Here is a 17,373-nt window from a genome sequence, read left to right on the forward strand (position 1 = left end):
ATTTTTAATTTTTAATTTGAATTCATATCAACCCCTAATTTTTAATTTGTATGCAAATAAATCCTTTAACTTTTAATTTGTACTTAAATAAACTTTTAATATAAATCATTTTTTCATTTAAAATAAAAATTTATTTTGATGTAAATCAAAATATAAAAATTTATTTAAATACAATAAAAAATATTTTAAAAATAAAATAATATAAAGATCTTTTTTAATATTTTAACCTAAAAAAATAAAAAAATAAAAGAATATATGATGCTGTTATAGCCTTCAACCACTAGTCAATCATCCATGCAAAAGTCCAAACCATATTCATAAAGTTTCATTAGCAAAAAAAATAAATAGTTAAAAAAATTAAATGCACTAATTTTTCTAAAATTAAAGTTTTAAATATAAAAATCTATAAATAAAAATTAAGTAATTATTCAAATTTTTATTATTTTTATTGTAATAAATTAAACTCTTAAATATTTATTTCACTTAATTGAATTTTTATTAGATAAAAATTTATTAACAATCAACACTCTTTTTTTTTTTCAATTGAAGATTTAATTGGATGAAAAATAAATGTTTAAGGAATAATTAAATTAAAATAAATGTTATAAATTTTAATTAATTATAATAAAATAATAATGATTTATATTATTATTTAATTTAATTTTAGAGACTTTTATATTTAAGCTAAAAATAAAAAATAATATCAAGTGCAATTAAAATAAAAAAGAAAATAAATCTACAAAAAGACACAGTCACACAAAGCCAAACCCTCTCTCTCTGTCTTAATTCCTCGATTCCTCCGGCGATTGAAATCCAAGCTATGGCGAGCCTATGGCGGGCAGCAATGTCACTAACGGAGAAACAAATCGACTACGACGGCGTCGAATTTTGGTCGAGCCCGGAACGGACCGGCTGGTTGACAAAACAAGGCGAGTACATAAAAACCTGGCGTCGCCGCTGGTTCGTTTTGAAGCAAGGGAAATTATTCTGGTTCAAGGAATCGTCTATCACACGTGCTTCTCGTCCACGCGGCGTGATCCCTGTTGCTACCTGTTTAACTGTTAAGGGAGCCGAAGATATTCTGAATAAGCAGTATGCTTTTGAGCTTTCGACGAGGACCGAAACGATGTACTTCATTGCGGATTCGGAGAAAGAGAAGGAGGACTGGATCAACTCGATCGGACGGTCCATAGTTCAGCACTCGAGATCGGTTACGGATTCTGAGATCGTTGATTATGATAGCAAGCGATGATGATCCGACGGTCAGATCCATTTTCATTTCATTTCCTTTCCTTTTTCTAAATTTAAATTTATGTAATTGAGCTCATGTTGTGATTCTGTTGTTTGTAATTTTTTTTTTTTTAACGTTTGTGTTTATGTAAGGTGAAAATACTCTTTCTGTTTGGTAACGATCAGATTGTAAATTTGTGCCTATATATATATATATATATATAAAGTTGAAATTTTGTTTTAGTGAAGTGATAATTGATCAAATCTTGTTTTGAATATGTTGGTTGACTTTTGCAATTTGATTGTGAATGCCACTGGTTTTCTAGACTCCCTTTCGCTTTACCTGAAAGATTGCAGCTTTGGAATTACTGATGTTTTGGGGATATTTCTGATGGTGGATTTTATGGAAATTTGAAACAAGTTTCTATAAAAGTTCGTGTAGTCATTAATTTGTGATTGTCACTTTTTCTGTGTTGTTCAAATTAAGTTAGTTCAGAGGAGCAAATGTTAGTTCTAAGAATTTTTTTTTTTTTTTGGGTAATTGAGACTATCAGGATTTTTGAAACTGACAGCTGCTGCAGGAGGATCAAGTAAGCATGGTAAGTAGAGTTGTAGTTCATGTTCAATCGGTAAAATGATGACTGAAGACGGAGAAGACTTCCTTGTTTATTGCTGTCTAGGACAGAGCATGCATGTGACTTTAGTTCAAGGTCCTCTGCATATCTTTTTAATTTTTTTTCATGAGAAAAAATGGCATACATTTTCAGTGAGTGTATATTGAAAGAGGGAAAAATGTTTGCTATGGAAGACAAATTGACATTTTCACACAACCACAAATATATAATTCATTTTCTAAAGCCAAACTTCTAAATGTCTCTGCATAAAATACTAGTTTAAATACTTTGAAAACGTGCAAAATTATGATGAAATATATCAAATATTGAATACAAAACATAGTCGATGTAATGTGAGTGCACTTGATTCCAATTCAGCTGTTGTTGCCTCTGCTTCTATCTTCAGTCCCCTCTACAAACCCGTCCGACGCAACCTTGTCTTAGTTGCATGTAGGTCTATGATAGCATCTTTTATGCTCATTCTATCACCAGGTAGTTCTGCAGAGCATGCAACTCCAACTTTAGTGAAAGAAACCAAGCACTCTCATATCTCTCCTTCCAAGTTTGGTCGACTTCTTAGTTTCTGCCTGTATTGATCAATTTCTTCAAGCAGGCGAAAATCAAGAATCTCCTTCAACCTTTCTGGTAGTGCCATTTTACAGAAATTATGAAGGCTTATGCCATCATGAAAGAAATCATCTGTTGGTCTCCTTCCTGTGATCATCTCCAAGAGTAGAATACCATAGCTGTAAATATCACCTTCCGGAGATATCATCCCACCCATGCCATATTCTGCAATAATTTGTTATGAACTCAAAAATCTTTTAATAGAAACCATGAGCATTCACCCCTAATACTAAAGAATGTTCTAATTAAAAGCCAATTAATTTAACCAACTATAACAATCTGATGGAGCTATTTTGAGAATTGATAAACAACATATGCACAAAAAAAACTTACCTGGAGGAACGTAACCAATTGTTCCCTTCATCATTGAGGAACTTGTCTGATCAGTACCCTGATTGCCAATGTCGCTAGACAGAAGCTTAGCCAATCCAAAATCACCGACATGTGCGACCATGTCATCATCGAGGACATTAGTAGGCTTTAGATCACAATGAACAATTGGCGTCTCACAATCATGATGAAGGTAATCTATAGCATTGGCCACTTCTACAGCAATGTCTAACCTTTGAGCAAGGTTCAAAAACCTTGATTCATGTTGTTCATGTAACCAGCTTTCTAAATTTCCATTAGGCATGAATTCAAAAACTAAAGCCTTGAAATCATTGCCCTGGTAATCAATGCTTGAGCAACGAGTTATAATCTTGAGAAGATTTCAATGTCAAATTTTTCTTAAAGCCTTGCATTCTGCCATGAAACTCCTTGCAGCCCTAGGGTTTTGAAGGCTAAATACCTTCACTGCAACAGGCTTTTCTTGTTGATGAAGAACTCCTTTATTTACAGAGCCAGAACTTCCACTGCCAACCAAGTTTGAAGAAGCAAAACCTTGGGTGGCTTGAAGAAGCTCCTTGTAGGATAGACGCAGGAAGCCCTCATCGAACAAAGCTACGGGGATAAGTGCACTTCCACACTTCCTTCTCTAGGAAAGATAAACGAGAAGCACAGCCAAAACAGAGCCAAGTAGAATGCTGAAGTTCATAGCAATAATGACTTTGGTTGACAAGACCTTTCCCTTTTCCTTTGGTTTCTCACTGAAGCACTTTGGAAGCTCTATTTCTGGAATCCCCCCACAAAGTTTTTCATTTCCGAAAAAATAAAATCCACTAACATTTTTAAAAACCCCTCCTTTTGGCACTTCACCCTCTAGGTGGTTGAAAGAAAGGTTTAAACTCACTAAAAATGGAAGTTTTTGAAGTTCAGGTGGTATGGAGCCAGACAAATTGTTATTGGAGAGATCTAAGTATTCAAGAGATCTCAAGGAGGCAAAAGATTGAGGAATGTTACCTTGAAATGAGTTTTCCTGCAAAGAAGAGGATTCTTAGTCCTAAAATCTCACCAAGTGCCTTGGGAATTTCGCCAAGAAATTGTTATTATCAACGTATAATTCTACGAGATTCTTCAAATTACTCAAATTTGATGGAAGGAGTCCAGTGAAGAGTTGTGAGAGAAATTAAGATAAACCAAACTTTCAAAAGCACCAAATAGCTGATTTGGAATACTCTCATCGAGTTTATTTTGGGAAAGGTCTAATTTTTGCATTTTTTTGCAATTCCTGAGCGATAAAGGAATTGCTCCTTCAAATTTGTTATTGGATAAAGCAAGCACAGATAGTCTGGAGAGATTGTCAATGGTGGATGGTATTTTACCAGTTAAGTGATTCGAAAGGAGATACAATCCTTCAAGATTTTGAAGATTTCCAATGGAAATAGGAATTTCTCCAACAAGAAAACTACTCCCAATAATCATCATGTCGAGGTTGACAAGGTTGCCAATTCCTTCAGGAATGCTTCCAGTGATCTGACTCCATCCCATGACAAGCGTTTGCAGCGAGCTTGATAAATTAGCTATAGAGTTCGGAATCACCCCACCAAATCTATTATATTGTATAGCCAAAGATTGCAATCGGCTGCAGTTTCTTGAAGAATAGAGAAAGTTAAGGTCTCCTTCTTTCCCACTTCCAAGGTCGTTACCAGAAATGAATAACTCCCGAAGATTCTTAAGGTTTCCCATTTTATCAGGAACTGATAATGTCAAATATTTGCAAGCTAGAGATATTGAGTATTGACCTTGGAATTGTTCCAGTGAGCTGGTTTTTCCGATGTATAGTGCTTCAAGATTTGGAAAAGAAAGGCCTATTTCGGGTGATAGCCTCCCAGATAATTTGTTTTCAGCTGCATCAATAATTATCATGGAAGAAAGATTATAAATTGGAAGAATTGAACTGGACAGGTTATTCACACCAATATAAAGGTGTTCCAAGTTAGATAATCTGCCTAAAGCATTAGGTATAGTTCCCTCCAAATTATTACCTGAAGAGAGAGGACAATCAAGGATGAAAGATTTCCAAAAGAAGATGGAATACCCCCCAATTAAATTATTGATAGAAAGCTGAAGTACAATGAGATTCTTCACATTCCCTAACTGGAAAGGAATTTCTCCTGTAAGGTTATTGTAATCTAAATAAATCACTTGGAGATTTGAGCAATTGGAAAGCACTACAGGGATTATGCCTTGGAGATTATTATGCCCTAGAGCTAGCAAACGAAGCCGCCTCAAACGACCAAGTTCCCTGGGGATACTTTCTTGCAACCTATTACGAGAAAAGTTAACTTCTCTAAGGAAGGTTAAGTTTCCGATTGAAGGAGATATGGAGCCAACCAATTTCATGCTACTTACATTCAAAGATATTACTCTCTGGTAACGATGCCCACATCGAACACCTTGCCACTCACAGAAATGGAGAGAAGCATTCCATGAAGTTAAAGCTCCAGGAGAACCACCAACAAGCCGGTCCTTCAAAGCAAGCAAAGCTAGTCTGTCAGTTTCTTACTCCTCAAGGCCAAAGCACATTTGGAGAGCAAGGTGAATAGAACAGCGCAAAGCAGAAAGTACTTAATATGAATTATCCATTGGTTTTTCAAGCAGGATATATCCATTACTAAACGAAAATGAAGAGATTGGAAGTGAAGGGAACTGATTTAGATGGGCAACAAAACTGGTTTGATGAGGAAAAAAGAAGGCCTCGCAAAAATGAAGGTAGAATGATCTCTGATTCTTGTACAATCTTAATTTATACATCAATTTATTTGTTTGGGTTGATTGATTTATATATTTGAGATTAAGTTGTGAGATTAAGTGTTTGATTAATATATTTATAATTTTGTAATTAGTAGATTTATATATATATATATATATATATAAATAAATTATTTTGAGTTGAATTAAATAACATTAAATTATTTACGATTGGATTATATTTTCACTTAATTACATGAGCATTCAATTGATTAAAATTTTAACGTAACAATTAAAATCAAAGATGTAGTAATCTTAATAAAGGAACCCACGACTAAAATGCTCTAGTAGACTATTCAAAGTTCGAATACTAATTGTGAGGAAAATGACATAAAACCATGAAGTAGTCTTCACTCAATAGGGACGGGCCCTGGCTGAAAAAGCAAGTAAACATCTACTTGCGAAGAAACATTTTTTATTTGCAATTAATAATATTTATGATGAATTTAATAAATCAATAAATATAATTTCATATATTTTTAATAAAAACTATAAACAATAAAAATTTATCAATTAATTTGTCAATAATGTATGTATTTTATTATTATAACTTATATAACAAATCAAATTTGCATTTACTTTTTTACATTTATCTTTAAAAATATCTAAATAATTAAAATAGACAATTAAAAAAAAAAAAAACACTACAAGAAAATTATTCTCTAGCAACAGAAAATTTTCATTAGTAAAAAAAGTCATTATCAATGGATTTACGATGGATTATCGATGGATCTCGATAAATCAAATTTATTTTTATTGACGGAATTAATGACAAAATTCAATCAATAAGGATAGAGAATTCCGTCGACAATGTTTACTACCTGTACAATCTGTTAGGATGCCATAAAACTTTCAAGATAAGCAAGAAGAAGCAACTACTAATGCAAGGAGCAATGCTGGTCTGTTCTGATTGTTGCATCTTTTGACATTTGTAATGATTATTCTTTTATTATATTTTAACAGAAGACATGTATCAAGTTTGTTATAATTTTGTAAAAGATTATTTTTTATCAATGAATTGAAGAATTTTATTTTTATTTTTTTTTGTTAAACACATTTTTCATAAAAAAAAAAAAAGCCTTTTTTAACTTTTTAGACAGAAAAACGCATTATATATGTGAAAAGGATCGATCCTTTTAGGATATGATCGATTCCAAAACAAAAATAATATTAGTGACAAAATTTTAGAATTGCTGACATAATTTCTGTTGATAAATCCCCTTTTAATTTAAAAAACTGTAAAGAAAATAGTTTTAGAAATGAAAATTTAAAATTAACGATTAAAATTTATATCCCTCAAAGGATAATTATAAAAATATTTCCATCGATAAAACTTAATAAGGATAGAATTTTCCGTCGCTAAAACTTATCTTATTACAGATGGGATCTTTCATTGTCAACAAAGTACTTTTAACAGCTTCAACTTTTTCGATAAAATATTACCAATGAAAATTTCGTCAATAATATATTTTAGTGATAAAAAATTTCGCTGCTAAAATTCTATTTTCTTGTGATGAAAAGATTTTAAAATTTAGAAAAAAATCAAGAAAAAAAATTGGAAAGAGAGCTAAATAAGGTTGTTACATTGACACCTCCACTTAGAAATAGCAACAGATCAAATAGGGGTGGGCTTATGCTTGTTAACACAACATGGAGTTATTATTTTTCACATCTTACCCCAACCCAACATATATATATATATATATATATATATGTGCATAAGCGGAATTCGAATGACTTAACAACAAAATAAATTTAATAGTATAATATTTATGAAAATATTATTTTTAATATAAATTATATTTTAATTATATAAAAATAGAATATTTTATTAAATTAAAGTATTAAATAATAACTTCATTATTATAATACATATATAAAAATATAAAATTAGATAAATAATGAAATATTTATTCTTATATATACTTAAAGACGGGATGAACGGAGCATCCTAAATCTATTTTCAATCTGACTTTTATTTTCAAAAAGGGAAGATGACCCCACACCAATCGGATTTTAATTTTAAAATAATCATCTCTGTTAGATCGGTAGGTTGAAACTCATTTAATATATGTTATTTTGCTATCATAATCTTCATTGACTGCATTTCTTATGTAATTTATCTCATTAAAAAAAGGTAAAAATAGAAAAAAAAATGCAGGGTTAAAAAAAAACAAAAGCCAAATGAAAGTGTCACCCACGTTGACACTTTAATTCTTTTCAAACATAGATAAGAAATATTAAAATAAATAATTAAAAACAAAAAAAAAAAGAAAAAAAAAAAGGCCTAATAAAAAAGAAAAAAATGGGAAGCTACATAGACACTCATTTAAGGATGGAAACAAGTTGGGTTCGGGAATGTTTATGCTCATCTTGACTCTAATCCATTTTTTAAATAAATCAATCTGATTCCAATTATGACCTAACATCAAGTTATTATTTTTTTATAGCTAATCCAATATAACATATAAATTTATAACCTACATTCGACTAGTATTAATTCAAAATTATTTAAATGATTTAAATTTAGTATAATATTCATAAAATTTTTTTAATATAGATTACTTTTTAATTATATATAAATATAATATTTTTATTAAATTAAGATACTAAATAATAATTTTATTAATATAATATATATAAATATAAAATTAAAATAAATAATAAAATATATATTTTATATATACCTCGCGTGAGGTGTAACATCATAAACTTGTCTCTAACTCGATTCCTATTTTTAAAAAGAAAAAATACAATTTGATATTGAATTTTAAAAAATGCATCTATGGGATTGAGATGAAGTTATACCTATTGGATATAGATTGTTTTATTATCTCTATTTTTATTGGCTTATTTCTAACAAAATTTATTTAATTAAAAATCAAAAAGAAAAAATAAAGGAAATGACAAAAATAACTAAATAAAAGGAAGTCAAATGGGATATCACATGAACAATTTCATTGACCTTCTTTTTTCACAAAATTTAATATATAGATTAAGAAATAAAAACTAAAAGGAAAAAAAATAAAGAGCCAAAAAAAAAAAAAAAGGAATCTGAATGTTACGTCAACATCTCCATAGGTTTTTTTTTCTTATAAAAATATCTAATTTTAAAAAAGGAAATTTGGAAAGCACTGAAAAAAGTTTTTTAATAAAAATATTAAATGAACCCCATACAAAATTTTAAAAAATAAAAATAAAATTATTTATTAAATATTAAAAAAATAAAAAAATCATTGAATCAGTGACACCTGAGTAAAATTAATATATTGAATTGTGACTAACTTTGGTCCATATATGAATGTGACAAACATTATCCAATGTGAAATTGAGAAACTAAGTTCTTCACGTAATTAAGATCCAAGTATTGAGACGCAACTACTTAATTAGTTGTTTTCAATCTAGGGACAGAAAATTTTCAGCAAACATATTCATTAGATAGAGTTTTGGAAATTAAATTTACATAATCAACAAAATCTATGAAATTAGATTCTGTTTTGGTATAGCAGAACGAAATCAAACTAGAACTTAAATAGGAAATTTCATGGTAAAAGCATAGACATTCCCATTGAAATTGAACCTATGACTAAAATGCTTTAGTAAACTACTTTTCAGAGTTCGTATATTAATAGTAAGGAAAAGGACATAAAACTATGACCCTCTCTTCACTCAAAAGGGTCGGGTCTTCGATAGAAAAGCAGTAGGAAAATTCATGAAAAAAGTATAGACATTCCCATTGAAAGTTAACCCATGACTAAAATGCTCTAATTAATAGTAAGGAAAAGGACATAAAACCATGACCCTCTCTTCACTCAAAAGGGTCGGGTCTTGGATAAAAATGCACTTCCACATGCACTTGTGATGAAACGTTGTCCTTTTCTTCTTTTGTTTTCTGCTGTTGACTTGAAAGAATCGTGGCTAAAACGGTAGTCAAGAAAAACTTGTCTTTGCTGAAGGACATGTTGGCTCCACAACTGGGAGAAGAATTGCATGACACCATAAGGGAAACTACATTATTGCTCATACTAAAATTTTATAGTACTAAATTCTAGCTTTAAATTGTGACCATCTATTTATGAATGTGACATTTCCAACTATCCAAGTTGTGGTCAAATCGAGAACCTTAAAGTTCTTCATGTTATCAATTGTATAAATCATACTTTGATCAAGCCATCAGAAAAATCTCCCTAGTCTCTTATAGATCCGAAGTAAATCGCCAAACCCAGATTAATAAACAGTTCTGGTGCTTAAGTCCTGTTGAACTCGTAAACTCCAAGAGTGTTGCGAACATGAATACATCTAATATTTAATTGGCATATTACAAAGTAATTAGTAAAAAAAACAAAATGATACAAAATTTAACAACAAATACACTTAGAATCTTAATGATGCATTAAATTTTACATATGCTATTGCTATGTATATATATGTCACGTTGCGAAATCGAGACACAATATAATTATATTATCTTAAAGTAAAATTTTAAAGCAATATAAAATTTTTTTTAATAAAATATTCACTCATTTAAAAATATATATATTTGAAAACATGCAAAATATATCAAATTCTACTTGCTTCCTATCAATTTCACCACTTAGCTTTTTTTCCAAAAATAATTAATAGTCTATTGATGGTCATTTCAATATATCAAAAACCAATCAACCCTTTTTGGAGATCATTTATACAAAAATAATTAAATTATACAAGAGTTAACTCAATTAATTAATGTTGGCAGCCTGAGCTCTTTTCACTAAAATGATCATTTCTCAATATATATATATTCGGAATTAAGATCTTTTTAGTGCATTAAAAACTAGACTCGATAAATTTTTTAATCATATATGGCTCATCATGTAACTCATTGTAGATTAATTATAATAATTTGGGCAATCCACATCAAAATTTGTTAAAAAATGGCATGTATACTTTCTAGTAAAAATTAAACATTTATTCATATGAGGCTCAGAATTTAATTTCATTTGTTTAGTTGAAAAATAAATTCAATAAGATTTTCAAATATATATAATTTAATCTGTAATTTTTTATATAAAATTTAAGAAAATTTTTGTAATTCATTCCTAATGCTACTGCTGGATAATTTGCATCCCCTTAAGTAAAAATTTTTCAAATTTTTTATAAAAAATTTGAAACAGACTTTCTCTTGTCTCGTTTAAAAATGAATTCAATAGTATATAATATTTAAAATAATATTTTATCTCTTAATATAAATTGTTATTTTAATCCATTGTTATAGATAATAACATTTTATTTAAAACAATACTTTAATTTTAATTTTTAAATATTTATTAACAATGAACACTAGTTTAGTTAAAAATTTAATTGGATGAAAAATAAATATTTAAATGTTTAATAGAATTAAAATAAATGTTAAAGAAATTATAATAAAATAATAGTAACTTTTATTATTATTTAATTTAATTTTAGACTTTTTATATTTAAGCCAAAAATAAAAAATAATATCAAATGCAATTAAAATAAAATAAAAAGAAAATAAATCAACAAAAGGACACAGTCGCAAAAAGCGAAACCCTGTCTCTCTGTCTTAATTCCCCGATTCCTCCGGCGATTGAAATCCAAGCTATGGCGAGCCTATGGCGGGCCGCAATGGTTAACGGTAAAACCGAACGATTATGACGACGTCGAATTTTGGTCGAGCCCGAAACGGACCAGCTGGTTGACAAAACAGGGCGAGTACGTAAAAAACTGGCGTCGCCGCTGGTTCGTTTTGAAGTAAGGGAAATTATTCTGGTTCAAGGAATCGTCTATCACACGCGCTTCTTGTCCACGCGGCGTGAGACCTGTTGCTACCTGTTTAACTGTTAAGGGAGCCGAAGATATTCTGAAGAGGCAGTACGCTTTTGAGCTTTCGACGAGGACCAAAACTATGTATTTTATTGCCGATTCGGAGAGAGACAAGTTTCTATAAAGGTAAATGTTAGTTCTAGGATAATTTTTTTTTTTTTAATTAAAGCTATCACGATTTGAATTTTGGTCATTAAAACGAGAATCCAACAATGATGTTGGCTGCTAAGATGTTATTATATGAAAATTTGAAACTGACAGTTGCTCCAGGAGGATCAAGTAAGCAAGGTGAATAGAGTTGTAGTCCAAGTTTATATTGGTACAATGATGACTAAAGAGGAGAAGACTTCCTAGTTTATTGCAGTCTAAGAGAGGGCATGCATGTGACTTTAGTTCAAGGTCCTCTGCATATCCTTTTAATTATTTCTCATGAGAACAAATGGCATAAGACGACATTTTCGGTGAGTGTATATTGAAAGAGGGAAAAATGTTTGCTAAGGAAGACAAATTGACATTTTCACACAACCACAAATATATATTTCATTTTCTAAAGCCAAATCTCTAAATGTCTCTGCATACAACAATCGTTTAAGTACTTTGAAGAAATGCAAAACTATGATGAAATATATCAATTACTGAAAACAAAACATAGTCGATGTAATATGAGTACAACTTTATTCCAATTCAGCAGTTGTTGGCTCTGCGCCTATCCTCTGTCCCGTGTATAAACCCCTGTCCGAAGCAACCTTGCCTTAGTTGCATGTAGTTCTATGATAGCATCTTTTATGCTCATTCTATCACCAGGTACTTCTGCAGAGCACGCAACTCCAACTTTAGTGAAAGAAACCAAGCACTCCAATATCTGTTCTTCCAAGTTTGGTTGACTTCTTATTCTCTGCCTGTATTGATCAATTTCTTCAAGCAGGCGAAAATCAAGAATCTCCTTCAACCCTTCTGGTAGTGCCTTTTTACAGAAATGATGAAGGCTTAAGCCATCTTGAAAGAAATCATCTGTTGGTCTCCTTCCTGTGATCATCTCCAAGAGCAATATCCCATAGCTGTAAATATCACCTTCTGGAGTGACTGCCCCAGACATGCCATATTCTGCAATAATAATTTGTTGTAAACTCAAGTCTCTTTTAATACCAAACATGTGTGTTCTATCCTAATTAAGAGTCGAAACCTGACACAGGCCAGCACAAAGACAGTTTGAAATTTCTTAAACAGCTTTTCCAGCTTAAGAGACAGAGTATCCTATGTATTTGCACATTGATTCGTCTGCAACTTAAAGAATGAATTTGCTAGTGAATGCTATAAATATGACAGGCTTGTTATCAAGACTATGATTCTACATGATGTTCTACTAAGGCAATTCATTTAACTGAAACAACAGAAAAGAAACATGAAATTTCACCTGGGGGAACATAACCAATTGTCCCGTTGATCATTGAGGAACTTGTTTGATCAGTACCCAGATTGCCAGTGTCGCTAGATAAGAGCTTAGCCAATCCAAAATCACAGACATGTGCGATCATGTCATCATCAAGAAGGACATTAGTAGGCTTTAGATCACAATGAACAATCAGCGTCTTACTATCATGATGAAGGTAATCTATTGCATTGGCCACATCTATAGCAATATCTAACCTTTGAGCAAGGTTCAAATACCTCGACTCATGTTGCTCATGTAACCAGTTTTCTAAACTTCCATTAGGCCTGAATTCAAAAACTAAAGCCTTGAAATCATTGCCCTGGTAATCAATGCTTGAGCAACAAGTTATAATTTTGAGAAGATTTCGATGTCGAACTTTTCTTAAAGCCTTGCATTCTGCCATGAAACTCCTTGCAGCCCCACGGTTTTGAAGGTCAAATACCTTCACAGCAACAGGCTTTTCTTGTTGATGAAGAACTCCTTTATATACAGAGCCAAAACTTCCACTGCCAACCAAGTTTGAAGAAGCGAAACCTTGGGTGGCTTGCAGAAGCTCCTTGTAGGATAGACGCAGGAAGCCATCATCGAACAAAGCTACGTGGGTAAGTGCATTTCCACACTTCCTTCTCCAAGAAAGATAAACGAGAAGCACAGCCAAAATAGAGCCAAGTAGAATGCTGAAGATCACAGCAATAATGACTTTGGTTGACAAAACCTTTCCGAAGCACTTTGGAAGCTCTATTTCTGGAATCCCCCCACAGAGTTTTTCATTGCCGGAAAAGGAAAATCCACTAACATTTTTAAAAATCCCTCCTTTTGGCACTTCACCCTCTAGGTGGTTGAAAGAAATGTTTAAACTCACTAAAAATGTAAGTTTTTGAAGTTCAGGTGGAATGGTGCCAGACAAATTGTTATTGGAGAGATCTAAGTATTCAAGAGATCTCAAGGACGCAAAAGATTGAGGAATGTTACCTTGGAATGAGTTTTTCTCCATGAAGAGGATTGTTAGTTCTGAACTCTCACCAAGATTCTTGGGAATTTCACCAAAGAAATTGTTATTATCAACGTATAATTCCACAAGGTTCTTCAAATTACTCAAATCTGATGGAAGGAGGCCAGTGAAAGAGTTGTGAGAGAAAGTAAGATAAGCCAAACTTTCAAAGGCACCAAATAGTTGATTTGGTATACTCCCATTGAGTTTATTGTAGGAAAGGTGTAACTTTTGCATATTTTTGCAATCCCTGAGTGATAAAGGAATTGCTCCTTCAAATTTGTTTTTGGATAAATAAAGCTCTGTTAGTCTGGAGAGATTGCCAATGGAGGATGTTATTTTACCAGTTAAGTGATTCGAAATGAGATTCAATCCTTCAAGATTTTGAAGATTTCCAATGGAAATAGGAATTTCTCCAACAAGAAAGTTTTCCCTCATATCCATCCTGTTGAGGTTGACGAGATTGCCAACTCCTTCAGGAATACTTCCAGCGATCTGATTCCCTCCCAAAGTAAGAATTCTGAGCGAGGTTGATAAATTAGCTATAGAGTTTGGAATCACCCCACCGAATCTATTGAACTCTATACCCAAATGTTGCAATCTGCTGCAGTTGCTTAAAGAAGAGAGAAAGTCAAAGTCTCCCGCTTTCCCACTTCCAAGGTCGTTAGCAGGAGCGTTAAACACCAGAAGATTCTTAAGGTTTCCCATATTATCAGGAACTGATCCACTGATACCATTTAAGGGAATGTCGAAACCTTGTAAGCTTGAGATATTGGATATTGACCTTGGAATTGTTCCAGTGAACTGGTTAGTTCCGATCAATAGTGTTATAAGATTTGGAAAAAAAAGGCCTATTTCGGGTGGAAGCCTCCCAGATAATTTGTTTTCATGCGCATCAAAAACTCTCATGGAGGAAAGATTATAAATTGGAAGAATTGAACCGGACAGGTTATTTGCACCAATATAAAGCCCTTCCAAGCTAGATAATCTGCCCAGAGCATTAGGTATAGTTCCCTCTAAATTATTATTTGCAAGAAAGAGGACAGACAAGGATGAAAGATTTCCCAAAGAAGATGGAATACCCCCAATTAAATTATTGAAAGGAAGATAAAGCTCAATGAGATTCTTCATATTCCCCAAGAAGAAAGGAATTTCTCCTGTAAGTTTATTCCCACTTAAATTAATCACTTGGAGATTTGAGCAATTTGAAAGCTCTAAAGGGATTATGCCTTGGAGATTATTATCCCTTAGACCTAGAAAACTAAGCCGCATCAAATGACCAAGTTCCCCGGGGATACTTCCTTTCAACCTATTATAAGAAAAGATAACTGCTCTAAGGAAAGTCAAGTTTCCGATCGAAGGAGATATGGAGCCAACTAATTTCAAGCTACTCACATTCAAAGATATTACTCTCTGGTGACGATGCCCACATCGAACACCTTGCCACTCACAGAAATGAAGAGAAGCATTCCATGAAGTTAAAGCTCCGGGAGAACCACCAACAAGCCGGTCCTTCAAAGCAAGCAAAGCTAGTCGGTCAGTTTCGTTACTCCTCGAGGCCAAAGCACATTTGGAGAGCAAGGTGAATAGAACAGCGCAAAGCAGAAAATACTTAACATGAATTATCCATTGGTTTTTGAACCAGGACATATCCATTACTAAACGAAAATGAAGAGATTGAAGTGAAGGGAACTTACGTAGATGGGCAACAAAACTCCTCGCAAAAATAAAGGTAGAATGATCTCTGATTCTTGTAAAATCTTAATTTATACTTCGATTTATTTCTTTGGGTTGATTGACTTATATATTTGAGATTAAGCGGTGAGATTGAGTGTTTGATTTAATATATTTATATTTTTTTATAATTAGTAGATATATATATATAAATCTTATTTTGAGTTGAATTAAATCACATTAAATTATTATTTTTATATAAATTATTTATGATTGGATTATATTTTCACTTACATGAGCATTCAATTGATTAACATTTTAACGTAACAATTAAAACCAAGGATGTAGTAATCCTAATAAAGGAACCCACGACTAAAATGCTCTAGTAGACTATTCAAAGTTTGAATACTAATTGTAAGGAAAATGCATCAAACCAAGAAGTAGTCTTCACTCAATAGGGAGGGGTCTTGGCTGAAAAAGCAGGTAAACATCCACTTTGCGAAGAAACATCGTCCTTTTTCTTCTGTTGGCTTAAGAAAAACTTGTCTTTGTCCATGCTCAAGTTTTACAGTACTAACTGTTGCGGTCAATTAGCAATACGTCCGCCTTAGTAGGGGTCAAATTTTTTTTTATTTGCAATTAATAATATTTGTGATGAATTTAATAAATCAATAAATATAATTTCATCTAAGTTTTAATAAAAACTATAAACAATGAAAATTTATCAATTAATTTATAAATAATGTATGTATTTCATTATTATAACTTATATAACAAATCAAATTTGTATTTACTTTTTTACATTTATCTTTATAAATATTTAAAAAATTAAAATAGATAATTAAAAACAAAAACACTACAAGAAAATTATTTTCTAGCCACAAAAATTTTTTGTTGATAAAAAAAGTCATTATCGATGGATCTATGATGGATTACTGATGGATCTCAATAAATCAAATTTATTTTTATTGATGGAATTAATGACAAAATTCAATCAATAAAGATAGAGAATTCCGTCGACAATGTTTGCTACCTAAACAATCTTTTACGATGACATATAGCTTTCAATGATAAGCAAGAAGAAGCAACTACTAATGCAAGGAGCAATGCTGGTCTGTTTTGATTGTTGCTTCTTTTGACATTTATAATGATTATTCTTTTATTATATTTTAACAGAAGATATGTATCAAGTTTGTAATAATTTTGTAGAAGATTATTTTTTATGAAATGAAGAATTTTATTTTATTATTTTTTTGTTAAACACATTTTTCATTAAAAAAAAAGCCTTTTTTAACTTTTTAGACAAAAAAATGCATTATATATGTGAAAAGGATCGATCCTTTTAGGATATGATCGATTCCAAAACAAAAATAATATTAGTGACATAATTTTACAATTGCCGACATAATTTCTGTTGATAAATTCCCTTTAATTTAAAAAATGTAAAGAAAATAGTTTTAGCAACAAAAATTGATAATTCCCGATGAAAATTTGTATCACTGAAAGTATAATTATAAAAATATTTCCATCTCTAAAACTTAGTAAAGATAGAATTTTCCGTCGCTAAAACTTATCTTATTACAGATGGGATCTTTCATTATCGATAGAGTACTTTTAACAGCTTCAACTTTTTCGATAAAATATTACCGATGGAAATTTCGTCAATAATATATTGTAGCAATGGAATATTTCACTACTAAAAATCTATTTTCTTGTGGTGAAAAGATTTAAAAAAAAAAAAAAGACAAAAGCCCAAAAAAAAGAAAATTGGAAAGGGTTCCAAATAAGGTTGCCACGTTGACACCTCTACTTAGAAATAGCAACAGGTCATACAGGGATGAATCTATGCT

General features: G+C 31.3%; 2 protein-coding genes and 1 pseudogene across 3 annotated transcripts; 1 reads left to right on the plus strand and 2 right to left on the minus strand.

Moving 5' to 3' along the window:
• The first annotated feature begins 723 nt into the window (after positions 1–723).
• Positions 724–1,473, plus strand: LOC111310130 (Pleckstrin homology (PH) domain superfamily protein). Its single transcript, XM_022909286.2, has one exon. It carries the CDS (start codon positions 821–823, stop codon positions 1,250–1,252), a length of 432 nt encoding a protein of 143 aa, XP_022765021.2. The 5' UTR covers positions 724–820; the 3' UTR covers positions 1,253–1,473.
• Positions 1,341–8,898, minus strand: LOC111309481 (uncharacterized; annotated as a pseudogene). Its single transcript, XR_016330195.1, has 3 exons — positions 8,889–8,898; positions 2,805–5,353; positions 1,341–2,636 (listed from the first exon to the last, which is right to left on the minus strand). The product of XR_016330195.1 is annotated as an uncharacterized LOC111309481 (transcript).
• A 2,982-nt stretch (positions 8,899–11,880) lies between these two features.
• LOC149513294 (LRR receptor-like serine/threonine-protein kinase EFR) lies at positions 11,881–15,547 on the minus strand. The gene is made up of 2 exons (XM_089748254.1): positions 12,841–15,547; positions 11,881–12,530 (listed from the first exon to the last, which is right to left on the minus strand). The coding sequence occupies exons 1-2, from the start codon at positions 15,503–15,505 to the stop codon at positions 12,133–12,135; spliced, it is 3,063 nt and encodes a 1,020-aa protein (XP_089604380.1). The 5' UTR covers positions 15,506–15,547; the 3' UTR covers positions 11,881–12,132.
• Between the last annotated feature and the right edge of the window lie 1,826 nt (positions 15,548–17,373).

Source organism: Durio zibethinus, chromosome 19, assembly GCF_047325235.1.
Source record: "Durio zibethinus cultivar Kanyao isolate XHJ-2024 chromosome 19, ASM4732523v1, whole genome shotgun sequence".
NCBI classification, from domain to species: domain Eukaryota; kingdom Viridiplantae; phylum Streptophyta; class Magnoliopsida; order Malvales; family Malvaceae; genus Durio; species Durio zibethinus.

Excerpts from the sequence above, each read along its gene's own strand:
- LOC111310130 (XM_022909286.2), top strand. The coding sequence starts at position 821 with ATGGCGAGCCTATGGCGGGCAGCAATGTCACTAACGGAGAAACAAATC.
- LOC149513294 (XM_089748254.1), bottom strand. The coding sequence starts at position 15,505 with ATGGATATGTCCTGGTTCAAAAACCAATGGATAATTCATGTTAAGTAT. Across the intron at positions 12,531-12,840 it reads AATTGGTTATGTTCCCCCAG|AATATGGCATGTCTGGGGCA; the intron begins GTGAAATTTCAT and ends TTATTATTGCAG.